At 38.5% G+C, this 26,350-nt stretch overlaps 2 protein-coding genes across 7 annotated transcripts in view; one reads left to right on the top strand and one right to left on the bottom strand.

Annotated features, from left to right (window-relative positions):
- Positions 1-26,350, top strand: part of JMJD1C (jumonji domain containing 1C) — a 340,789-nt gene that overhangs the window by 140,511 nt on the left and 173,928 nt on the right. For all 6 annotated transcript variants that reach the window (XM_060108900.1, XM_060108909.1, XM_060108893.1 and 3 more), the window contains exon 2: positions 2,380-2,544. In XM_060108900.1, coding sequence (XP_059964883.1) covers positions 2,380-2,544 — 165 coding nt within the window. The remainder of the gene's footprint in view (positions 1-2,379; positions 2,545-26,350) is intronic.
- On the bottom strand, positions 11,173-11,895 carry LOC132496541 (carboxy-terminal domain RNA polymerase II polypeptide A small phosphatase 2-like). The gene has a single exon (XM_060108977.1). It carries the CDS (start codon positions 11,872-11,874, stop codon positions 11,173-11,175), a length of 702 nt encoding a protein of 233 aa, XP_059964960.1. The 5' UTR covers positions 11,875-11,895.

The raw sequence follows: 26,350 nt of genomic DNA, 5'->3' as shown, positions 1-26,350 counted from the left end.
CATGATGATTCTATAATATAGATTATATTTTGAGAAATGTTAGTGTAGTCTAACGCTTTTATTTTTAACATTAAAGATTCTTAGAGTCTAAGTAGTTTTAGCCTGTGGTGGCTGGTTGATTTTGGCAGGATCAAGCCTGGGAACTCTTCATAGTTCTCACATGACATTATGTAGATCCCCACCCTTCCTTTGCAGTAAATAAAAAGATGAGGCCTGCATTGCACTAAATTGATATAACATCAACATTATTATTATTATTATTATTGAAACCATGGTAAAAATAACTAAATTTGTCTTACATCATTTGATTTTACAGCAGAAACAGTTGTGTGACTTTAATTTTCTTTATAAATGTCATTGAATAGAGTATATTGTGAAAGAATAGGGGCTTTTCCTAGTTACTGGTCATTGTTTTATTTGTAGAAAAATAAGAGATACACACACACACACAACTGTCTAACTATTTATCTACCTACCTACCTGTCTGTCTACAGTCAAATCTCAAATCCTTCACTGTTCTTGATAGTACGGAGGTAAATTGGCTGCATAGCAAAGAAGTAGCAGAATGTCTAGTTTTAGTTTCCTTTTGTCCCCAAGGTCCTAGCAGATTGCCTAAAACTGCCTATGACGCTGTCCATGCAAGATAAACTATGAGTTTAGAAAGTTCACTTCAAGCTGAAAGTTTTAATTTTATATCAAGGGCTTTGCATTTGGAAGAATTTACATTGAATATGTCCTTTTAGATAAAGAGATGTATATAAACCTTGGTTCTTTAGGTTCTTCGCTGAAATATTTTGTCAACAAGACCATATTACTGTCCATGAGGGGAAAGCAAAGATAGTGCTAAGGTTTTCCTGAGCCTTATCTCAGCTTCAGTTTCCTGGAGTTTCCCAAAACCCATTTATACCCCAATTGAGTAATTGAGAATCTTGAAAGATTTAAAGTAGTGGAGAAAGTGGTATAGTTTGAAATATTTGCATTTGTACCTCAGCTCAACCCCTAAGGATGCATTTTTAGAAGAAGCCAACAGAGCTTCTTCTGTGCCTTCATGTGGATAACGATGAACAGAGATTAAATCCTTGAACAATGTATTTCTCTTTCCCAATTCTAATAGGTAAGCATATCTAACTAGCTTCCTAATGGGCAGGAGCACAGATATCTCAAAATCAAACATATGTTTTAGCAGTTTGCCTCCATGTTTAAAAGTCGACTGCAAGAGACAGGAGATACGTAATATTTGTTAAGCACTTTGTATGTATGCAGCACTGCAGTGAACACTAAAACAGTTCTGCCCTCAGTGAGCTTGTACCCATTATTTGATTATATACTAATTTAAACTGGGGGAAAAAACTGCTTGTAAATGTTCAAATGTTTGAATCGAAGTGGGGGTTCTAAACATCCTCTAAGAACTTGAACAAGGCCAGAAGAACAAACAGAATTTAAATAAGTGGAAACTGAAACACTTCAGGTGTAAGGGAGCAAAAGATGGGTGGAAAAAAAAAAAAGAAGACGGCCTCCAGCATAACTCATAATGTAATAGGGAGGACAGCTCTATGAATGAAAAGGATGACAGTGGGGAAAGAAGAGTTGAATGATTGGATGACTTAGCATAGAAGCGTCAGCTTCAGTTTTCCAAATACAACACACTTGTCTTTTTCCTGTTTTGGTGGAAAAGCTTTCGGTCTTTGATCATTATGATTCAGCTGTGAGATTTTCATTATTATCTTCATTAAGTTAAGGTAGTTTCCTTCTATTCCTAGTTTGACTATTTTTATAATGACAGGGTGTTGAGTTTGTCAAATGCTTTTTCTTTGTCAGTTAAGATGGTCATGTAGTTTTCTTCATTCTGTTAATGTGGTATATTACATTGATGGATTTTTCATATGTTGAACCATCGTTGCACTGCCTCCTGTCTTTGTAATTAAAGTTTTATTGGAACAAAGCCAAACTCATTTCTTTACATATTGTCTGTGGCTACTTTGATACTACAAAGTCAGAAATTAGTTATGACAGAGGCCATATGGTTTGCAAAGCCTAAAATATTTACTATTTGATCCTCAGAAAACATTTCCTGACTTCTGCTTCTAGAATCATCAGTATCAACATAGTTCTTTAGTATGTCTTTAGTAGATATTCGCTGGTCTGTACTGACCAATATTGTGTAAATCGCTTTTCTTAATAAACTTACAGTTTATCTTCCTGCCATACAATAAGTAAGGGTTATAATTTGGTTAAGGAGATGTTAGATAATGATTTTTAAGAGAAGTACTAATTTGAATAATGAATTTGTTAATGGCTTTTCTAATTTAACTTCATGGCTTATATTTTAAAATATCACACTCTGCGTTGTTTATGGAGTTTATGTTTTCTTTTCCATAGGTGTATGTGGAATTTGATCATCTTGAGTGGGATAAACGAGAGTGGGTTAAAGTTTATGAAGATTTTTCAACCTTCTTGGTGGAATACCACTTAATCTGGGCCAGAAGGAACAACCCTAGCCAGACTCAGGGATCAAAGAGCAAACAGATTCAGTGGCCTGCATTGGTAAGATCTATATTCCTATTTCATTAAGCATTTTCAGTTGTTTGTTTTAAAAGAATAAGAGCTAAATATAAGTTTAGATTTATCTTAGTGACTATAGGTTAATATTCCTGAGGAGGCTCGGAAGTATCTGGCAGATATTTCAAAATACTGCTTTCATTTTGTTAAAGAATTCTGTGTGTCTTTTTGTTAGTATTCTTTCAGCATATTTAGTCCATAAATAGTTTATTCTGTTCAGCTAGGGGAAACATGAATTGACAACTGCTGAGAGATACTTGATTGATTTGTATGCAGTGTGAAAGAACTGTGTTGAATGAGACTTTGTAGGTGAACGATAAGAGGGTACTTTTTATAAATCATTCAGTAGCATATAATTTTCCTTAGTTCGTTAAATTTTGTCAAAATTGAGTGAGTCATTGTGGATAATAGCAGATATTTAATGTGAAATTCCAGTTGACCCTTGAACAACATGGGTTTGAACTGTGGGGTCCACTTATACATGGATTTTTTTCAATAAATATATACCCCTGTACTGTACTATTTACAGCTGGTTGAATCTGCAGATGGGGGACTGCAGATATGGAGGGCCAACTATAAAATTATATACACGTATTTTCAACTGCACGGAGGGTCAGGTCATAACCCCCATGTTGTTTAAGGGTCAACTTTGGATGTTAAGGTAATAAGTAAAATTATTTCATATCAGGAGGTATTCCATTTAAGAAAATAGTAGATTTCAATAAATTCTCAATTAGTTTGCAGAGTTTTATAAAAGAAACATACTAACAACAATATCATTAATTCTGTGGGAAAAAAGCCACATCTCTTTAACCATTGTTATCCCTGTTTTCTGGCAGGGTATTCAGCATTTAATATTTATTCAGTTTGTTTGAATGAAATAATTTTCTTACATTAATATCAAAGAAATATGTTAAAGCCATTGAAACGTTATTTCAGGTATTTGGTATATATATTATCAGGGTAGGTATTTCAGATTTTTTCAACACAAATTAACTACTTACAAGGATAGTTTTACTTGCTGATAATTGTAGTGCTTACACATTTTCTCTTTTAGTTACTTAACCCTTTAAAAGTCTGAGGAGTTAAGTGGTTAAAAAGCAAAGACAGAGAGGGAAGGAGAGAGATGATGAAATGAATTAATAGCATTTTAAAAAGAAAATATGGAAAGATGAAAGGTGATACTTACGAGTTATAGTTTTGATAGGATAGTTTGAATACTCTAGGAAAATAAAGAAGATAATTTTATCCATGATAGATTTAAAAAAAATATTTGTTGAATGAATACGTTGGATCGTTAATATGAAGTTTTTTAAAACCATGACTAGCATGCTTTTTGATTCTCTAAACCTTAACTCAAAAATTGGAAAAAATCTGTAATTATCACATATATGTGAATTTTGTATGAAAAGTCTCAAAAGCAGGAAGCAGTAATATCAATAATACCAAAAAGTATGCCTTAGTATCATAGTTAAAGAATAAACAGAACTTTAGAAAAATCTTTGCCCTTTATTAGAGAGAGTTAAAATCAAGGTGAATTCCTAATGTATATTTGTAAATTACTGATTTTGGAGAAAATTTCTATTAGGAAATACTGTTTAATAATTTTTATCATAATTTTAGAGATTTGTTTCTGTTGAAAATCTTTTAACCTCACAAAACTACTTGAATAAGCACCAAACTTCTTTTTAAAATTCAACTTTTTTTTTTATATAAAAACAAGTACATATTATTAAAAACTTGGAAAGTGCTAAATGGTATAAACTAGAAGATCATAATCATTCTATTTTGGCTTCCAAGGAATATCTAACTTACTTTGACATATTTTCTTATAAAATATATTTCTCTGCCTTTTTTTTTCAAGCACAGAATTAAATAATTTTTTTGAATTGTGCAATGTGCTTAACATAGAATTTTCCATTTTACTTATGTTTAAGTGTGAAGTTCGGTGGCATTAAGTACATTCACATTGTTGTACAATCTACAGAAATTATTCCATCTTACAAAACTGAAACTCTGTACCAAATAAACATCAACTCCCCATTCCCCCCTTTTCCCAGCCCCTAGCGGCCACCATTTTACTTTCTGTCTCCATGATTTTGACTACTCTGTCCCTATATAAGTGGAATCATACAGTATCGTCTTTTTGTGACTGGCTTATTTCACTTAGCACACTGTCTGCAGTGTTCATCCATATTGTAGCCTGTGTTAGAATTTCCTTCCTTTATATTATAAGGCTGAATGATATTCCATTGTATGTATGTACCACATCATGTTCAGTCGTTTGTCTGTTGGTGTACACTTGTGTTGCTTCCACCTCTTAGCTATTGTGAAGAATACTGCTGTGCTCTTGGGGGTACATATATCTCTTTGAGACCATGCTTTCACTTCTTTGGAGTAAATATTCAGAAGTGTAATTGTTGGGTTATATGATAATTCTATCTCTTAATTTTTTTGCGGATACTGTCAGAGCAGCCATACTATTTTACATTCTAGCCAACACTTGCTTTTTTTTTTCAGTTTTTTGATAATAGTCATCCTAATGGATATGAGGTGCTATCTCCTTGTTGTTGTGATTTGCATTTCCCTAATGATTAGTGATGTTGAGCATCTTTTCATGTGCTTATTGGCCATTTGTATATCTTCTCTGGAAAAATGATTCTTCAAAGTCTTTGACCATTTTTGAATTGGGTTGTTTGTTTTTATGTTGAGTTTTAGGAGTTCTCTGTAGTATTCTGGATATTAATCCGTTATCAGATTTGATCTGCAAAACATTTTCTATCATTCTGTGGGTTGTCTTTTTACTTTGGTGATAATGTCTTTCCATGCACAAAATTTAAAATTTTTCAGTAAGTTAAATTTGTCTATTTTTTCTTTTATTATCTTTGCCTTTGGTGTCATATCCAAGAAATCACTGCCAAATCCAGTGTCATGAAGTTTTTGTCATATGTTTTCTTCTGAGAGTTTGATTCTTTTAGGCCTTACGTGTATGCTGTTGATCCATCTTGAGTTAATTTTTGTATAGGGCATTATATAGTGCTCAACTCCATTCCTCTGTATGTGAATATCCAGTTTCCCAGCACCATTTGTTAAAAAGACTGTCCTTTCTCCACTGAATGTTCTTGACACTATTGTCAAAACTTCTTTTACTGTATATGTAAGATTTTATTTCTGGGCTCTTTATTCTGTTCCGTTGGTCTCTATGTCTCTCTTTTTTTTTTTTTTTTTTTTTTTTTTTAACAGAATAGGCAATTACTTTTTTTTTTTTTTTTTTTTTTTTTTAATTTATTTATTTTATTTTTGGCTGTGTTGGGTCTTCGTTTCTGTGCGAGGGCTTTCTCTAGTTGCGGGGAGCGGGGGCCATTCTTCATCGCGGTGCGCAGGCCTCTCACTGTCGCGGCCTCTCTTGTTGCGGAGCACAGGCTCCAGATGCGCAGGCTCAGTAGCTGTGGCTCACGGGCTTAGTTGCTCCGCGGCATGTGGGATCTTCCTAGACCAGGGCTCGAACCTGTGTCCCCTGCATTAGCAGGCAGATTCTCAACCACTGTGCCACCAGGGAAGCCCTCTATGTCTCTCTTTATGCCAGTACCACACTGTTTTGATTTCTGAAGCTTTGTAGGTAGTTTTGAAATCAGGAAGTATAAGCACCTCAACTTTTTTTATTTTCAAGATCGTTTTGGCTGTTTGGTGTCCCTTGAGAATTCCATATGAGTTTCAGGATGGATCTTTCTATTTCTGCAAGAAACATGGGGATTTTTTTTTTTTTTTTTTTTTTTTTTTTTTTTTTGCGGTACACGGGCCTCTCACTGTTGTGGCCTCTCCCGCTGCGGAGCACAGGCTCCGGACGCACAGGCTCAGCGGCCATGGCTCACGGGCCTAGCCGCTCCGCGGCATGTGGGATCTTCCCGGACCGGGGCACGAACCCGTGTCCCCTGCACCAGCAGGCGGACTTTCAACCACTGCGCCACCAGGGAAGCCCAAAACATGGGGATTTTTATAGGAATTGCATTGAATGTGTAGATCACTTTGGATAGTATTGATCTCTTAACAATAGTAAGCCTTCCAGTCCATGAACACATATCTTTCCATTTATTTATGTCTCTTTTAAATTTTGTTAGCAGTGTTTTATAGTTTCCAGTGTACCAGTGTTTCACCTCTGTGGTTAATTCCTAGGTAATTAATTCTTTTCTATACTATTGTATATGGAATTGTTTTGTTAATTTTATTTTCAGATTGTTCATTATTATAGTATAGAAATGCAGTTGACTTCCATGTGCTGATTTTATATCCTTCTGCTTAGCTAACATCCTACTCAGTTGTGAAAAAACTGGAAGCTTTTCCGGAAGAGAAGGATGACACTTAGACAAGGGGAAGAAAAGGCATCTAAATTGAAAAAGAAGTAGTAAAATTATTTGTTTGCAGATGGTATGACCTTGTGTGGTCACACACACACATACACACACAGATATACACACATTAAAGCTAATAAGGGAATTCAGAAAAGCAGCAGGATACAAAATCTGTGCTTTCTTTTAATCATAGTTTTAGCTGAAGCTGCATTAAAATTTTAGATCCTGGGTTTTTTTTTTACTTAATGCTTTATCCTATACATTTGTCCTCAATTTTTTTTTTTCCCCATTCACGGATGGGTTTTTTAAACCCACTTTTATTCATTAATTGTAAGTAGTACAAATATTCCAAAAATATAAACAGACACTTAATGGCGTCCTACATTTCAAGTTTTTGAATACAACAAGTTTATCAAACCATGAACCGGTAAGCAAGGTAGTCAGAACCCCACAGCCCAGTCACAGTGGGAAGCAGATCTCCCCCACCCTCCGAACGGTATCTTGAAGGGGGTTACGTGGCACGACATGGAACATGTAAAATCTGAGATATTACAAGCAAAGAAGCTCACGGTGTGCAAAGAGGAGGGTCTGCTCCAGGGGCAAGCCCCACAGCAGTAAAGGAATGGGGCAGGGGGCCAGACCCCTGCCTTCCCTCCCCTGCTTGAATGCAAATATTTACCAGTATTAAAATAAAAGGACAAAACTAAAAACCCCATTTTACAAAAAAGGCGACTGAGGGACAGTAGTGGCAAGTAACTGACTGAAGACCTGAAGGGGAAAACAGGTTTACTTTCCACAGACGCTTGACCTGTCTGGGACATGGGATACAGGACAGCCTTACAGGGGGGGGTTGCCTTACTGAATGAGGCCTCATGAACAGGGTAGGGGTAGCAAAACAGAATGGGATCCATTTCCCGGGGAATGACTGCCTTTAGACTTCCCATGCTTTTAGCACAGAGAAGTTTCTGGGCCACTGTTAACAGAAGTGAATTTATAAAATGGGCAAAATCTTTGGGAGGCAGGAGGGAATTAAACAGAAGGTCCCAGGTTAACTGAAGGCAAATTTACTCAACCTCGCTATAGTAAGGGACCCATGGACCTACAGAGTGTCCCCTCTACAATGTGCAGAGTGGAAACTCTTACCTGACCCTTTCCAAACCGGTCCTGTGTCCAAAGCTCCCCCTATGAGAGGGACACGAACATCAGGCTTTTGATTTAGAAGCCCAATCAGAGAGACACACTATGTCCCTGAAGAGGCACCTTAAAGAACTGAACCTGGCAGGTGGGCAGATTCCTGGCACAGCGTGAACTGGGGTCGACCAGGCCTGGTGGCCTATTGCTTCCCGAAGACCAGCCTCAAACAGGAAGGGCTGGTAGGAAACCCCGGAAGAGATCCTGGGGTGAACTGGCTCCCTCTCAATCTTGCCTTCCTCCAAAACTGAGTCTGGCCTGATTCCTCTAAGGAGCAAGTCTTGCAGTCATCTCTTGCCCCTAACACACTGTGAAACTGGAGACCAGAAGGTGCATAATGACTTCAGGCTGGCTCTGGTCCACACCGATGGACCCTGCTTAGACCTATTTGGCTGAGCTGCCTCTCCAGCAAAGGGAGGAGAGGGTGAGTGGGGGTGTGGCATTTCCGGTGAGGAACTGCATGGGGGCAGGGCAGGGTTCTGGCGAGAACGAGGCCTCTGGAGCCGGGCTTCATGCAGAAGCAGCGGGGACACTCCCACCAAGCCATCCTGGGCTTGGTCTTGGACTTGGTCACGAGTCCCTTGGAACACTTGGACAAGTCTGATAGGAAAGCAGGTGGCGCCAGCTCTTCTTTGACCTGGAGGCAAGGAGACCCAAAGCAGGGCAGAAAGGGGCCTCGGAACTGGATCAGCTTAGAGCCTCTTATTGCTTATTTAGTCATAAAAGCATAGCTGGACCCCATGGCATATTTGGCCAAAGGGCTAACCCTTAGGATGGGGCTTGGGAGAGAGGCCCCTCCTGCAATATTAGGATAGAGGCCTAGGCCAGGGCCTTAGAATCAGAAGCTCCCATTTTCCTTCAGGAGGTGTCGCTCCTGGCCAGCCCTGGAGCCCTCTTCCCCTACCTGCATGAAGCAGGATCCCACAGGCACCAGGGAATGATGCCTGGGAAATGATCACATGGGCTTTGGGGACCCTTTTCTACTCATGTGACACCAAAGGGAAAGACAAAGCCTCACAACCTTGGGACAAGGAGGGGAGGTGGCATCACAATGCTAGAGAAGGATGCTAGGTGGTCAGAACACCAAGCTGCTGCTCCACCACCTGGTCCCAGCTAGCTCCTCAGACTGCCCTAGTGTGTGGCCAGTCTGAAAAGGATAATGGGGGTAAGTCCTGAGTGGGCGGTGTTCTTGCACCTGAAGCAAATTACAAATGCTTTGTGACATCTGCCTCCAGAGAAAACAGAGAGGGGGATAGGAACCCCCTCCCACCCGAGGGAGGGAGCGGAGGCCATGGCTAAGGCAGTGATGCTGAAGTGGGGCTGCCTCTGGGGGATCCCTTGTGCTCCCAATTACAGCAGCACTTCCCCTTTTGTTTTCCATTCTGGGGAAACTTCCTTTTTGTGACTTATTTTTTAAAGCATTCACTATTAAGAAACTTTGAAAGCAAAGAGACACGCAAAACGCAGGTGTGTGAAGAGCTCACTCACACCTGTTACCATTGGCAGGAGGCGTGTGCATTACGTTGGCAAACTAAACGGTGAGAACACCCAGCCCCTCAGCCCAGGAAATGCAGGAGTGCCTGAGACCCTGGAGAGAAAAGGCAACAGCCAGGAAGGATGAAGACACCTGGCCCTGGGGGAAGACACGAGAGAAAAGAGCCCTGCCCAAGAAACAGGTGGGTGGGACCCAGAGCGCCCTTCCCAGACTTAGGGACAAAGTCCTTGCGGCAGCACCAGCAGAGAATGCCTGAAGAGCAGGACTTAGGGACACATCCTGAGCCCAGCTGGCCTACAAGCCAAAGGGACACACACACTCATGCCCTTGGGATTTTCCTCTTCCCTGCACCTCCAGGGCCTCCCACGCTCACCTCAGGCCCAGGACTGCAGCTCTGTCAGAAACAAAACATCCCCAACACTCCACATTTTGAAAGATAATTTTAAAACAGAGTCAAAATAACAGAAATCAGTTATCTGTCCTCTTCCAGGGAGAAGACCTCCTTCCCCACAGGTTCAAGACTATGGCTAGGGCTTCCCTGGTGGCACAGCGGTTGAGAGTCTGCCTGCCGATGCAGAGGACACGGGTTTGTGCCCCGGTCCAGGAATATCCCACATGCCGCGGAGCGGCTGGGCCCGTGAGCCATGGCCGCTGAGCCTGCGTGTCCGGAGCCTGTGCTCCACAGTGGGAGAGGCCACAACAGTGAGAGGCCCGCGTACCACAAAAAAAAAAAAAAAAAGACTATGGCTAGGTGGTGAGGAAGGCAGGCCCAGCACCCAAGCCTTGGGGAGACACAGAAAGGGCCCGAGCCAGGCACTCGGCCAGAGGCTAGTGCAGCCCTTGGGCCACAGGACCTGATGGCCACTGGGGCTACCAGTTCTGGATACAAGCTTTCATCTTCCCAGAAATGTCATTTTTCTGTCTGCAGCAGTCGGCTAGAGCAAGGCTTCAGGAAGATGTGTGCCTGGGGCACCCGAAGGCAGCCTCTGACCCTACCTTTCTCCATGGCATAAGCCTTACAACACTGAGGAAAGACCATAGGTTTGGCGACGGAGCCTTCAATGGTCTTCATCCCTATAGAGCTCGGTGGCTCTCGGGGACAGGAGAGGAGACAGACTAACTTGGGGAGAGTCTTGATCATCCGCTTTCTCCCCCAGCCTGAAACACTTATATCCCGGGACCACAGTTCAAGGCAAGACACACTCATACACACACACACACACACAAATACACGCACTTACTCACATCTCAGGAACCCAACTCAGGGAGCAGGCAGCTCTGGGTATCGCTGGTCTGATATCTGCCCACTCAGCATCTAACCTGTCCTAAAGCTCTTTCCGATCACTTCTAGTTCCAGGTCTCATTTGGTGAGATGCTCCAGATTCCGCTCTGTCAGGCTGATCATAAAGGCACAGTGTAGGAAAGTCCCCAACTGGGATGGCCATTGCTTGGCAGCAGGGAAGGCTGAGGGGCCCGCAGCTGCCCAAGGCTGGTGTAGACATCCTCTGCCGCGCTCAGCTCCTCAAAGACTGGGATCAGGTTCAGCAACTCAGTGTCTGCCATGTCGTCAAACCAAGACTACACGGGCACTGCATTCTCCGGGTGGAAGATGTAAGAAACAGGCGAGTTGTCCAGAATGAGGGTTTTCCTCAGGTCCCTTCCCAGGCGGCTGAGGTCCTTGACATAGCAGCCTTGGTGAAACACACAGGACTCACGTAACAGACGGGCCCGGAATACCCCACACCTGTCCAGCAGATCCGTCACAGGGTCAGCATACTTAGCTAGGCTGGCAGTGAAGAGAACACATTCAAAGAGTTCCCCCATTTGTCTCAGGAACTCATCCACGTAAGGCCTCTTGAGCACGTACACCTGGTGAGTGGTCCCTTCAATCTCTACAGGCACTATGAAGTCAGCGTTGTTGATTGGCTTAAAGGAACTATGCACAAGGGTTTCATCCAAGTCAGTGACCACGCAGATTCTTCCTTGATCTTCCTCTGTCACCTCCGGGAGCAGACAGGTCCCTGGAATCTGATAAAACTGGTACTGGAGACACTGGAGCAGATCCGACTTAGCAATGGTGTTGGCTTCCTCCTTGTATGCGGAGAGCTCAGTGGAGGATCTTGACTGGCCAACATGCTGGGCGCGAAAACAGCAGAAAAGGGCCTTGAAGATGTTACGTCCACGAGGCTTCTTAGGAGAGGACTTGGAGACCAGGCCTTGCTTGGTGAGCACCAGGGCGTCTTCCCTCCGCGCCTGGTTGATGATGGAGCCGTGTTCCATCTAACAATCCCGCGGGCCTGGGCTGGCTGGGTGGGAGGACGCGCGGGCGCACAGGCTGGGTTGGGCTGGGCTGGGGGGCCTGGGCGGGGGCCCGCTCCGGCTCCAGCTCTGGCTCCCGAGACTCCGACTCCCACTGCTGTTCACATCCCTGCTCTTGTTCCTCCCCTGGGCTGGGAAGGGAGGCGGCCTGTACGGAGAGCAGGAGGCCCGGGCAACGGCTCCCCCGGTTGCCCCCGGCCCCGATCCCCCGGCGGCAGCTCTGGGCTCCTCAGTTTGGGTCCAACATGGAGCTGTCCTCAATTTTTAAAGGCTGCATAATATTTGATCCTATAATGATACATTTCCCTAAGGTTTGGTATTGTAGTTGTTTCTATTTTTTTGTGATTATAAACAGCTGTAATAAATATCATTATAAATATGTAAATCTTTGTCTGAATCTGATTATTATTTTTTGAATCTGATTATTTTTAAAATTTAGATTCACGGTAGTAGAATCACAAGGGTATGAACTTGAAAACAAGAAAAATCTAAAAATATGCTAATACTCTCCACAAATTATTTGAAAGTTGTACTTACTACTATTGTCCCCAGTGTATGAGTGTTTTCATCTCACCCTGACCCTAACCCCCCAACTCCCCCCAACCCTGCCTGTAAACATTGATTACTTATTTTCAGAACATCTTGTAAAGCCCAAACAAACATTGGAAAAGGAGGATTTTTACAGCTTAAGAAGTTTAAGAAGTGCAGAATTGAATGTTATTATTTTTATATCTGCTAATTTGATATTTTAAAATACTATTTTATTGGGTTTTTTTGTTGGGTTTTTTTTTTGTTTTTTTTTTTGCGGTACGTGAGCCTCTCACTGCTGTGGCCTCTCCCGTTGTGGGGCACAGGCTCCGGACGCGCAGGCTCAGCGGCCATGGCTCACAGGCCTAGCCGCTCCGCGGCATGTGGGATCCTCCTGGACTGGGGCACGAACCCGTCTCCCCTGCATCGGCAGGCAGACTCTCAACCACTGCGCCACCAGGGAAGCCCTATTTTATTGTTTTAATTTGCATTTCTTTAATGGGATGAGTACTTTTTCATATTTATTAGGAACTTGTATTTTTGTGAACTGTTTTTTTCAATTACTTATTAGGGTTTTGTGTTTTTCTAATATTATGAACTTTTAAAATATTATTACAGATACTGTAATTCTTTGTCATATTTGTTTCATGGTTTGCTCAGCTAGTTTTATGAGAGAAAGTCTTTTTGAATTGTATGTTTATATTTAAAGAAAGTCTATCTAATGTGATATCTTCCTTAATTCAGATAGTCAGGAAGTGTCTTCCTTTCTTCCTGTTTCCTTTCTTTGTTTGTTTCAGGGGGGTGTAAAAATTAATAGAACAAACAATTAAAATCAGAATGCATGGTATACTCTAGAAAATAATCATTTTAACTTTCATAAGACTTTGCAAACATTCATTTATGTGTAATACATGTGACTAAGAGTCTGTTGTTTATCTGTTCACTAAAATGAGGCTTATTTAAGGAAATCTACAAGCAGCAGTTATGAAACTCAGAATTTTTAAATTCATATAGCATAATGAAATACTATACATACAAATTTGAGTTATTTTAGGTATATATATGAGGTAGTAATAGGCTGAAACACAGTAGAAAGTTAGTCTTGTTTTTAATTCTCTACAGATTTTTGTAGAGAATTAAGTGTTTGTAATTCTGTGCACCTGATAGTTGCTTTCCTGTTCCTTTGTACTTAAACATATGTTTGTATTATCTTCTTTCCAGTTGTTTCACACCTCGTGTGGTATCTGTTAAATATTACATGTTGGTTATGTTATCTAGTCTCCTTCTTACTCTAAGAAATCAGTGGAAACCAGCAATATACCTGCTGGTTTTTGGAATCATGACAGGACAAAAAAAAATCCTTTTATCTCATTAACCTATTCTAAAGTTTACTTTAAAAGTTTAAAAATAAATAAAACTTCAATAAAATGTGGGATAGTATAATACCCAGGTTACTTCTCTGGAATTGTCTCCTCATCTTTCTTCCCAGGATATCAATAGCAGAACATGTATTGGAGCACCACATATGTAACATGCTGAAGTGGTGTTTTTTTTTTTTTTTTTTTTTGGCTTGGTCCTGTAGGATCATGGTACCACCTGAGGCCATTTTGATGATGGAGGCCAAGGTAACTTACATTTTTATGTAAGTTACTTAATATGTTGTTAAATTTTATTTTTTAATGAAGCAAAATACTCATAAAATCACATTTATCTGCACCAGGGAAAGAAAGTGTTGCATTCATAATTGAAATCAACGAATTGCCTACCTAACTGGGTTAGGGCCCTGGCTCCATCTCCTTTAGGAAAACCTTCTGTGGGGAGTGGGGCTTTGACCCTAACCCAGCTGGGCTGTAACACTGCTGCATTTTCTAAGGGGCTGAATTTTCTACTACTTTTCTGCTGGCCCAGCCTTCCAGATCACTCCATCCAGAATTAATTTTACCATCTTGTGCTCCTGTAGAACATTGTTTTTGTACCTTTATTTTAACAACTAGTACATTCTGCTTTGTATTATACCTATTTGTTTACATGTCTGTCTTTCTCTACTAGATTGTAAGTTCTTTGAGGACAGGATCATGTCTTAGTCATCTCTAACACCCTAGGACTCTAGCACAGTGCCTTACCCATCTTAGACAGTGAGGAAATGCTTATTTTTTATTGTTTATTTTTTTGCGGTACACGGGCCTCTCACTGTTTTGGCCTCTCCCGTTGCGGAGCACAGGCTCCGGACGCTCAGGCTCAGCGGCCACGGCTCACGGGCCTAGCCGCTCCGCGGCATGTGGGATCTTCCCGGACTGGGGCATGAACCCTTGTCCCCTGCGTGGGCAGGCGGACTCTCAACCACTGCGCCACCAGGGAAGCCCAAGGAAATGCTTATTTTAAAGTGATAGATTTACTCTATCCCAGCTAGTGAAAAAGAACCCCACTGGGAGTTATAGCAAGTTTCTGGGCTATTACTTTATGCTAAGATCAAAGGACAAGAGAGCATCATCAGCCAGTTGTGGTAAAAATGTGTTAAGTTACCAATTTTACATGACAAGTAGTCAAAAACAAACAATAAAAATATTTATAATAGATGCCCTTTTTCTAATCAAATACAAATGTGATTCCTTAAGTTGTCATGGGGGGAAATGAACTTATATCTTCATTGTCAACTAAATATGCCAATCTGCAGTAATTTATCTGAATTTCTGGAATGAGTTTTAGGAAGCTCTGACTTCTTCCCAATGCAACTTTTCCTTCGCTAGATAAGTTATTCTGGTTTGACCAGGATATCAGATCATAAGCATGTGAACCTTCATCAATATATTTCCTTTAGGCTTTTTGCCTAGTGAAAATACTTTTTAGTTGCTCTCTGTTCTGAAAGAAACCCTCTCAAAGTAGAACAGAATTCACCTCTCTTTGGGACAAACTTACATTTATGTCTCTTACATTGCCAAACTTGGTTAGATTATGACTTCAACCAAATTTTACTGAAATATGAAGATATGCCACATTCCAGATATGAAATGAGCTTTCACATAAATTCATTTACAGAGTTTTTACATATCGATAATTGAGTTTTCAGAATTAGAATTTAAGTTTTACAGTTCTTTGTACTTCAGTAAATAATGAAATGGTAGTAAAGATAATAAACCTTCAGGATTATTATTTCTCAGTAAGGTAAAGCACTTTAAGAGATCAAATTATATATAGTAAAGTATTAATTTTTTTAAATGACAAAGTCTAATACGGGAAAGGATTCCAGTGAATGAGCATGTCTTTCATTTTTTGTGAGTCATAAAATGACATTATTTGGGGGGAAAGTATTATTTTGTAAGGACCATAAAGAAGTTTCTACTCTGATTCATTAATTCTACTCTTAGGAAATTATCCTTATAAAATAACTCTTAAAAAAGTAAAAATTATAGTCAGTTCAGCCAGTGTTTATCAGATACCTAATATGAGCCAGATAGTCCTGCAGATAGAAAAATTAAAGGTATAATGTTACATGCAGGAAGTTGTTCATTAAGTCCTATTAAAGAAGAAAGAAAGAAACAACTTTGATGTCTGAAAATTTGTGAATGGTGTTGAATTAATTTTCTGAGAGATTATGCAGCTTTAAAAATTATCATTATGAATACTTTAGAGAAACATGGACAAATAAAATTTAAGTAAAACACAAATCTTGATTATAGTGGTGTTAAAATTATGTACTTAGAAAGTATTATAAAGTAATTCAAATTATTCTTTTAGAATGGAAGGCATATGCCTGATTATAATGTCTTTTCAATAAAAACAACTATTATTTCCGAAGATATTGGAAATTCTAATGTAATTAGTTTGTCTGGCAGTTTTTATTTTGGAAATAGTTTTCTTCAAATGAATTAGTTTAGTAGTTTGTTTTAGGCTACTGTTGATATACTTTGACATATGCTTTTTATGTTAATACAGCATTTTTAATATCTATTAATAGTACAAGGAATTAAGACTTTCTAATAAAAATGACAATTGAAACAATGACCAAGTAAAATATAATAAAGATTATTTAAGATTTGTTTTTAATTCAGTCTGAATTACTGTTTACTCATAGATTTACATGGCATGATATGACCTTAGAGATCTTCTAGTCATAGATTCAGAGAATGTAATTGCTGAAAAAGACAACAGAAAGAAGCCTAGCAGTCATCTAGGAAGGCAATGTAATATATTAAGAACATAAGCCTTGATGTTGGATTTCCTGGTTCAAATCTCTACTCTGCCCTTTACTCTTAATATCAAGATGAAATTAAATTATTTATTCTCCCTATGTCTCACTGTCTTCATAATAGTAGTACCTACCATGTAGAGTTGTAAAAGTTAAGCAACAAAATATATAAATAAAAACCTCAGAACAGCGAGGTCCTGCTGTATAACAGGGAACTATATTCAATATCCTGTGATAAACCATAATGGAAAAGAATACTAAAAAGAAAAAAGAATGTCTATATGTATATAACTGAGTCAGTTTGCTGCATAGCAGAGATTGGCACAACATTGTAAATCAACTCTACTTCAATTAAAAATTAAATTAAAAAAAAAGACTTCTGTATAGCACAGCAATGAGTTTAACCAACTGTACAGTTTTTAGGTGTAATCCTCACAAGACTGCCTCTCTTACAAGTTTGAGGGTTTCCCAGACCTATTCTTCAGTTTGATAATTCACTACAAGGACTCATAAAGCTCACTGAAAACTGGGGTACTTGTGCCTGTGATTTATTTCAGAGCCAGGATGCAAATTAAAATCAACCAAGGGAAGAGATGCCTAGGGCACAACGTACAGGAGGGTCTACACATGGACCATGAAATTCATAGATAGCATTATCTTCTTCTGGCCACAAAGTGTGACAATTGCAGAGTATTGCCAACCAGAGAAGCTCCCTCGAGCCTTTGCTGGCCATAGTTTTCATTGGAGCCCAAGCACATACTGTCTGCATATCTGAGCTTTAGTTTCTATTTCTTTCTGGAGATCAGACTAATACCTTTAGTTATCACTTACTCTGGAAGTTGAAACTGATATTGAAATATCCAAAGTCCCCATCATAAATTAATTGTTGGACAGTCCAGTGGCCAAAGCCCTGAAGCAAACAAAGACACTTATCACAGGGGCCTAAAGATCACCTCCCAGTAGCTGAAATCCAGGCCAGACCTCTCTTTGGGAAGGTAGGGTTGCTTCTTCACTAGACAGGCCACCCCCATAGCCTTTAGCCTATGCTGTCTTACGGCAAAATAGTCATATTTGTCTAGACATCTGCATTTAGTATAGCATTTATATGACAGTCACAGTAATAGTAACAGTATGAACATACCCTACATTTGGAAGTGCCAGTGTAGAGTAGGGATAGATTTAAAGAAACTGCTAATCTGATTTATAAAGCCATTACATATGTTTTCATATTCTTGTAGTAATTTATTATTTATTTCCTCTCATGATCTACCACTATTTGTACCTTATGATAAACTTGTACAGAACTATTTAGTATAGAAATTAGCTGATGGTTAGCTAAATCTAGTTATTCCCCAGACCATTCTTTTTCTATAAGTGTTACCTTCTGAGAAGGCTCAATTTTCTGATACATTTAATTATCAGTATTATTATAAGACTTACATAAGGTAATTGAATCTTACAGTGACAGTGTTATGTCATATCATAGTATGGTCATGAGGCAGTTCAGTTTCACTAAAGAACAATCAGTCAGTATTACAGAGGAATTTGCTATGCTCCTAACAGAATTGAATCTTGCCCATATATCAGATATTATTATGGACAGGCTTAGTTAACAATTGGCCCTTACTCATTTTTTTCTGGATTCTAAGTCAGTTTAGAACAAAATCAATCACCCTGTCTTAGTTCACAAGCTTGTACTAAGACTGTTTTCCATTGTGTGGTGTTAAGAAGTAAGGCCCACTTCTCTACTACAGGGAGTACACAAGGAGTATTGAGAATTATATTAATTATATTAATATTATAACTATATTATAGGATATGTCTTATTTTGATCAGTCATAGGGGCAAGGGCAGTCATAGTGCATTGGTATAAATTACAGGTGCCCCAGAAAAACTTCCATAGGTTTAGAGGTATTTAGGAATCCCATGGGTGTGCTACGTGAACCTTAGCAGCTAAGATGGAGGGCCATTTTCCCAAGGCTATTTTGACCTCAACCTGTCAAAAGGACCTTTTGGGTCAGAGTACAAGTCCTTTCCCAGTGCTGGTGCCTAGCATTATTTGTTGAGTCTGCCTGACCCATTTCACTAAAACCTCATTATTTTCATAGGCTGATTGCCATCCCTTGCCTTCCTCCTGGAAGAGACATCCCTCTAATCTCCTTATTCTAGTTAGTAAACCTTTTTCTTCCTAAGCTTGGCCAGGTGTCAGGGTCTGCCCCAATATCTCCCTGACTTTCTTTTTAACTGTTACAGGTAACAAGAATCAAGAGATTATATAGTTAGCTCATTTAAAAATTTTTACATTTCTTTATGTATCCAGTGAGCCAGATCTCTACAAGTTGGATCCATCATTTCTAAATTTCACTGGTAACTTTCACCTCTGCTAACTGATCATTGTACAGCTACAGTTCCATACCATGGGCAGCCAGAGGGCCACCCGGGAGTCAAAAGGTTTGTCCTCCACCATCCTCTCATTCTTTTCCCAAACTACATATTTGAGGTGGTTAGCATTTGTTGCACAAATCCCACTTCTGACACCAACTCACTAAGCTCAGCCAATTGTACAGTTTGAGCAAACAGTCTCCGCAAGACAGCCCTTCTGACACCATTGCAAGTTCAGGGCTTTTGAAAACCACCCTCATGGTTCAGTTAATTAACTGAAGGGACTCACAGAACTCACTGAAAACTGTTATGCTCAAGCCCATAGTTTGTTACAGAGAAAAGATACAAATTGAAATCAATCAAAGGTACAGACTCCCATAGGAGTCTAGACGTGGAGCTCCTGATCATCTTCTTTTTGTGGAGTCATGGACAGTGTTATCTCTTCCTGGCCACAATGTATGACAGTATGCATAGATTATTGTCAAACAGGAAAAGCTAAGTCAAGCCTTTGATTTTGATTGTTTTTACTGGGGCTTGATCACAAACTGTTCACATGGCTGACTTTTAGTCTCTAGCCCCTCCCAGACTGTCAGACTAATATCTTTAGTTATCACTTCCTTTGGAGGTCACAGGTGATAATGTATGGCTCAGAGCCCCATCATAGGTCACAGTGAATTATTCTTTGGATACAATTTATTAAAAATCTTTATATCCTAAAATTATTTTGGAATCTTTTTCTTGATTATTTGACCTTTCTATTATAAGTATTTCCCATATCTCTTTGTCTTTTTTGTTATGCTTGGAATTGCTGGGGATTTTTATTTTGTTGCTGTTATAATTCATAGCAGCCAAAAGCAGCTAGTCATATAAAATAAAGGTAGAGATTGTTGGTTCCATTTTCTTCTTGTCCAGAAATATGGTTGCCTGTCTACTATGTGTTCTCATTTGAGAAATTATTTTCAGTTCTTGTGGGGAAAAACTCTGCTTTGGTGTTGAGTTTTAAATGCTTGCCTCTTTACAAAAGTAGCTTCTCTTTCACTGTATAAATACTTTTTTGTTTTAATTTATAAATGGTTACAAGTAACTTAAAATGCAGCAGCATTATATATATGTCACATGATAATTTCATTCATTCAGTAAATATTTTTTAACATTTACTATGTGCTAAGCATTATGTAAGTACTGTAAATCCAACAAGTATGGTCCTTGCTGTCTGACACATAATTATTTAAATGGAACTGTGAAGAGTTCTATGAAAAACACAGATCTCCCTTGATACTGTTGTATATTTATACTTCCATTTGAAAAAATATGATGTAAGTTTTCTTACATGTAATAATATAAGTAATATAACATCATTAGGTTTTTGAGGGCTTACCAAGTTCCAGGCATTTTTCCCAGTGCTTTTGTATCATCCCTTTGAGACTGATATTTTTATTATCCCTGTTTTACAGATAGGCAAACTTGAGACATGGTATAGTTAAGTAAGTTACTGAGGAAAGAAGTAACTGTATTGAAAAGTTTGAATAATTATGTAAGATTAAAAGTGATAATCTTTTCTCATTCTCTTTCATGTATTTCCCATAGGTATCCCTAGTTAACAGATCGTTATATGTCCTTTTAGAATTCCCCACTTTTGCTCCCTTCTCGGTAAATATGCAAATATTCCCCAAAAGTCTTGTTTTAAAACTAAATAGATAACTTACTATGCATGTACTGCTTTATGAATTAAGCGTGATTTTGATATATTGAGGTTGTAAAGTTGAAATGGATATGTGAACCATGAAAGATAGGCAAACCATTGTAGCATCTTGTAAACTGGGTAAACCCAAAGATAACTGTGCTAATTTTGGGGCTCCCCTAGGGATTTCAAAGAATATAAGAATGATTTCCAAAGTCTTTTCTATTCTTCAGGAGGATTTGAAGGTAAGGTGTATCAAAGTAATTCACTTTCACAGTGAAGAAAAGAAGGGCTAACCTTTTTGGGTGAAAAAATAATTACAGATTAAGAAATGTTTTTATCATTTTGAATGTCTGTCTCCTACTTTTAATTGAGTAATGCCAGGAAATCTCTGGTATTCTCTCCCCACCCCACCCAGTATTCCGATATATAGTGTGTTTGCGGACAGAGTTTATCTTTTATAATCTATGAAGTAGTGGTCAATAATATATATGTAGTGGTGGTAGATATGGATTTGGATGAAGTCTTTTGCAGTCCTTTTCTTACTATGATGCAGCACTGCCATGTACTGATATATAGATTGTGTAACCCTAATACTGTTATAATTTTAAATTTAAAATAAATGCTATTTAAGCTTAGTTTTTCCTCTCCTCATTGGAGTACAAGGAGTCCATTTAAATATAGCATATCTGAAGAACATTTGAGTAATTTTGGAACACCAGATGAATTTTATTTTGGAAAAACAGTGATGCATGTATTCTGCTATTTCATCTTAATTATGGTGTTATGGAGCTTTAAATCAGCTTGTCTTAAAACTTCATCATTGTGTAGTCCAAATAAAGCTGGATCTGCTTGACTCCTGACTTGGTACCCCTCTCATCATTACATATTATCTAAAATTAACGCACGTGAGCAAACAGTGTCTTTTTTGAATAAGTACCTAGAGAAGACAACACAGAACACAGAACAAAACTTCTACAAAATCTTTGAGTCTTTCTCTTAAACCAAGAGCTACTCTCATACAACTGTCCCTCAAAAAAGTTTTTTACCTATTGCTCAACCTTTGACCTTTCTTTGTTCATCCACAAACTTCCTGAATCTTTCTCTTTCAAGAGAAGCTTTATACCCTTTCTTATGTAAATAAATTTCTCAGGTAAATAAAAAACCTCTGTTTCAGGGTTTTTATAAATGGTATGAAGGCATTAGGGAATCCTTGTGATAATGGAACAGTTCTGTATAATGGTTGTGGTGGTGGTTACATGAATCTTGCACATAGGATAAAATTGAATAGATTGCGTGCACACACACAACTATGAGTGCGTGTAAAACTGGTGAAATGAGGTTTGTAGTTTGTACCAATATCAGTTTCCTGGTTTTGACATTATACTATAGTTCTATAAGATGTTACTGTTAAAAGAAACTAGGTGACTTTTCTGCAATGTCCTGTGAAGGTGTAATTATTGCAAAATAAAAAGAAAAAAAAAAGTAGGTCATAACACATGTGAGAGAAATTTGAGAAACACTTGCTTTTTACATTTTTTTAAAACAAAGTCTCCATTCTCCTCAACAAAGTGCTGTTAGGCATTTATTTATTTATTTATTTATTTTTATTTATTTTGTTTTTGCGGTATGCGGGGCTCTCACTGTTGTGGCCTCTTCCGTTGCAGAGCACAGGCTCCGGATGCGCAGGCTCAGCGGCCATGGCTCACGGGCCCAGCCGCTCCGTGGCATGTGGGATCTTCCCGGACTGGGGCACGAACCCGTGTCCCCTGCATTGGCAGGCGGACTCTCAACCACTGCGCCACCAGGGAAGCCCCAGGCATTTATTTTTTAATTAAAGTAGATTAAATTTTTAAAAAGTAATATAAAGGTTATTGATTAACACAAATAGCCAAAAGATTAGGAAATGATAAAAATTGTAGAATAAACTAAAGAAATTGAAAATTCAAATAGAAAATACTCTGAACAATAAAGGTAAAAGAAAGTAAATGTAAAAGTTAACTAAAATAGTAAACTTATTTTCAGAAATAGAAGAAAGTGAAAAAATATACAAGTTCATATAAAAGTCCCTGTTTAGCATGTTCATCTCAATTGTAATGAATAAAATAAAAACATAGCATCATTAATTTCAGAGATCTAAAAAATGATATAAAAATGAAAAAATGGTTAAAATAAAGAAATGGTTAATATAAGGAGGATCCAGCTAGTTGGACACAGTAAATAATATAATACAATTAGAAATTTAAAAATTAGAGAAAAAATGTCAAAACAATGAAAAAACATGAACAGTTTGAGGTCAAGGAAATTAAACATGTAAAATTTCATTGGCGTTACAGAAAAAAAGACATCCAGTGACCACCTTTCTCTTATCTCTCACTTAGTAATATGAGGGAAGTTCAAGTTCATTGATGGGACAGTGAATTCATAATGACCTTCTTTAAATCATTTATTGAATTTGTGGCTAACTTGTACTTATGTTTACAGTTAAGTGCCTGATTACTATAAAAATGATAATTTGGTAATGGTTTTAAAAAGATGTCCAAATGTTCTTTGGTTCTCAAAAAGTGTCAATCAGTTATTAGGAATACATTTTCCAAATGAAAATCTGATTTTCACCTGCTTTGCTTAGAATCCTTCAGTGTCTTCTCATCTTAAGAAAAAGACCAAACATCCATTTATAAGACTTTGCATGATTTTGCCCTTTTTGCCATATGAACCACCCACACATCCCCACCCCCTGTTGCCCCATTGTTCTTCATAGCCCATCCCTGTAATTTTCTTTGAATTCTTAAAAAATACCATATTTTCTCCTGCCTTGGCACATTCTGTTCTCTCAGCTTAGAACACTTTCCCAGTTAATTTATACCTCAAATATTGCTTCATTTCTTCGTGGAGGGCCTCTCTAAACTCATGGTCTAAATTGAGGAAAGTACTTAGTAAATTTTCCTAATTTCATTTATCACAGTTATAATTTTACATATTTTATGTGATTATTTGATGAATGTCAGCCTGCTGGTAGATTGTATACCCCATGGAGGTAGGACCGTGCTTGTTTTTATTCAGCATTTCAATCCCTCTCCTTCGTTAGTGAAACACTAAATTAGACTTACACTTCATCACACTCTCCTCTTTATGTTTGACTGTTTTATTGCTTTGTCTCTGTGCTGTATTTCCTCTGACCTGTCTTCTAGTTTACTTACTCTTTTCAGTGGTATTTAATAAGCTTTTATTCATCCATTGCTTTTTCAAAATTTTTCAATGAATCTATTTTCTTATACCTAGAAGTTTTTTTGATTCTTTTCCAATTCTGCTTGCCCTTTTTATTAAAAAATTAAAAATTCTGTTTTCTATACATATTTCTAAAGTTGTCTTTAATTTCTTTAAACATACATTACTTGTAATTATTCTGTTAACCTGTGTCTGTTAATTCTCACGTCTTAAAGTTTTTCCTGTTTTGCTGTCTCTGCTGGTTCTCAGCGATGCTACCTTGTGTTTAGTTAATTTTTAACTCTCCACTCCCCCTTTCCAGGCGAAGATGGTTGGGGGATTTTTGTGAGAATATTGTTAGGCCTAGAATGAAGGTAGATTTCTCCGGAGAGGATTCGCTATTCAGTCTGCCATATATCTGGGGTGACACCATCATGATGGTCTTAGATCACTTTAAATTCAAAGCTTAAAGTTTTTTGTATTACTAAGGTAGTGTGAATGAATCCATGTGAGGGCTGATTTGTGGTTACAACTTCAAAGGAATTTTTAAAAATTATATTTGCTCGCTACCAACCCAGCTTTCTTTGCAGATCCAAGAAAGTGGAAAGAATCGGGTAGGTTTACTCTTATCTCAAGGTGTGATTTGTTAGCCCTTTGTGGTTCCAGGTTACTGTGGGTGAGTCACATACCTCCCACAATGCTATATTCTCTCTATACCTAACTGCTTATGCTTAGCACTTCTAAAAAATACCATATAGTTTAACGTCTCTGTTCTTTTGTTCATGCTTTTTCCTTACCTATAAAGTCTTTTCACCTATTTCTGCTTATTAAATCCCTACAAATCCAGAGTAACTCATGTACCGCCTTCATTTTAAGAATTCCGTTGATTGCAATCAGAGAATCCTCTTTGTAAGTACATATAAGACTTTTATAAAAACATTCAACATTTCTGTGAGTCCTTGCATTCTAGTCATTGCTGTATGTGCTTGCCTTCCCTACTTTTCTTTGAGCACTTTGAGGGTAAGAATTGATGATGCTTTATTTTTATTTTTGATTTCTCTTTCCCCAAGAGATTCCCTTAGAGGTATCTCTATCCCCAAGGTACTAGAGCATAGTATCTTGAACATCATTCACATATAGTATGTGACAACACAAAAACATTATTGATAACTTTTTACTTCACACCAGGCACTTTTAAAAGTATCATCTAGGGCCTCCCTGGTGGCGCAGTGGTTGAGAGTCCGCCTGCCGATGCAGGGGATACGGGTTCATGCCCCGGTCTGGGAAGATCCCACATGCCGCGGAGCGGCTGGGCCCGTGAGCCATGGCCGCTGAGCCTGCGCGTCCGGAGCATGTGCTCCGCAACAGGAGAGGCCACAACAGTGAGAGGCCCGCGTACGGCAAAAAAAATAAAAAAATTAAAAAAAAATAAAAGTATCATCTAATAAAATCTTTACAACATTCTTATCATCTACATTTTGCAGGTGAGGTAACTGAAGCTTATGAGGCAAGCAACTTGTCTGTGGATCTACAGCTTGCGATTGGCAGACCTGGGACTAAAGCATAGGCTATCCTCACCCGAGGTCCTTATATTTAACCTTGTAAACTATTTGTAGAAATGTATCATACTTATGGATTATATAAAGCATCTTGTTAGTCATGTTGTGAACTCTGGACTAGTCTTAAACAACTAGTACATCTCCATAGTCTCATGGTGTGAGGAGATGACACAAATTCTCATCGCTGACCCAATGGCACCTGCTTTAGCATATGTCTCTTGATGAAATACCGAGACTTTTTTTGGTACCTTGATGACACTTGAACGTTTTCTTAACGTTATCATTGGTAAGCAGTCTTTGGGTTGCTTTGCTTTAAAAATGGATTATACTTAGTAGGCTTTGGGTCTTAATTTTCTTTTTGATAAACCTTTAAATAGTTGTTTTTAGTACAGTGAGTTCAGAATAAATGCCTTGGGTTCATATTAACAAATACAGTTTTCTTATGAAAGTTTTTTTTCTTTTTTAAACAAAAAGATATAAATTTGAAGGTGACAAGAATCCAGGCTACATTATAGCTTAGAGAATAAAATGTTTTCTGCTTCCATCCCGTTTGAATATGCAAGCAGAAAAAGAATTGCATGGCACAGTTTCTGGGTTTTTAATGTTCTTAGGACTTTCTTATGCTGCTTTATACCAGGAGGAGTTGAGAAATGGTTATGTTATTGTCCATTTATGGAATGTATTTTCTCTATTCAGTTGTATGTTTTTAGCCCCTCCACCTAAATAGCTACTATGCTGAAAATGGAGGTTCTTGACTTAAATTAGGTAACTTGTTCATTTGCATATTAATTATGGGCAGGTTAAGCTTAAGCCTTAGAGTTGCCATACTTTAAAGACGCCATTTGGGATCTCACTGAGGTTAATGTTTTACTGGAGATAGGCAAGCAACCTCAG

The sequence above is a fragment of the Mesoplodon densirostris genome, chromosome 1 (genome assembly GCF_025265405.1).
Source record: "Mesoplodon densirostris isolate mMesDen1 chromosome 1, mMesDen1 primary haplotype, whole genome shotgun sequence".
Lineage (NCBI taxonomy): Eukaryota > Metazoa > Chordata > Mammalia > Artiodactyla > Ziphiidae > Mesoplodon > Mesoplodon densirostris.
The sequence above is the reverse complement of the archived record's forward strand: the minus strand, read 5'-3'. Positions and strand labels throughout refer to the sequence as shown.

What these genes read in the sequence shown, in the direction of transcription:
- LOC132496541 (XM_060108977.1), bottom strand. Translation starts at nt 11,874, where the DNA reads ATGGAACACGGCTCCATCATCAACCAGGCGCGGAGGGAAGACGCCCTG.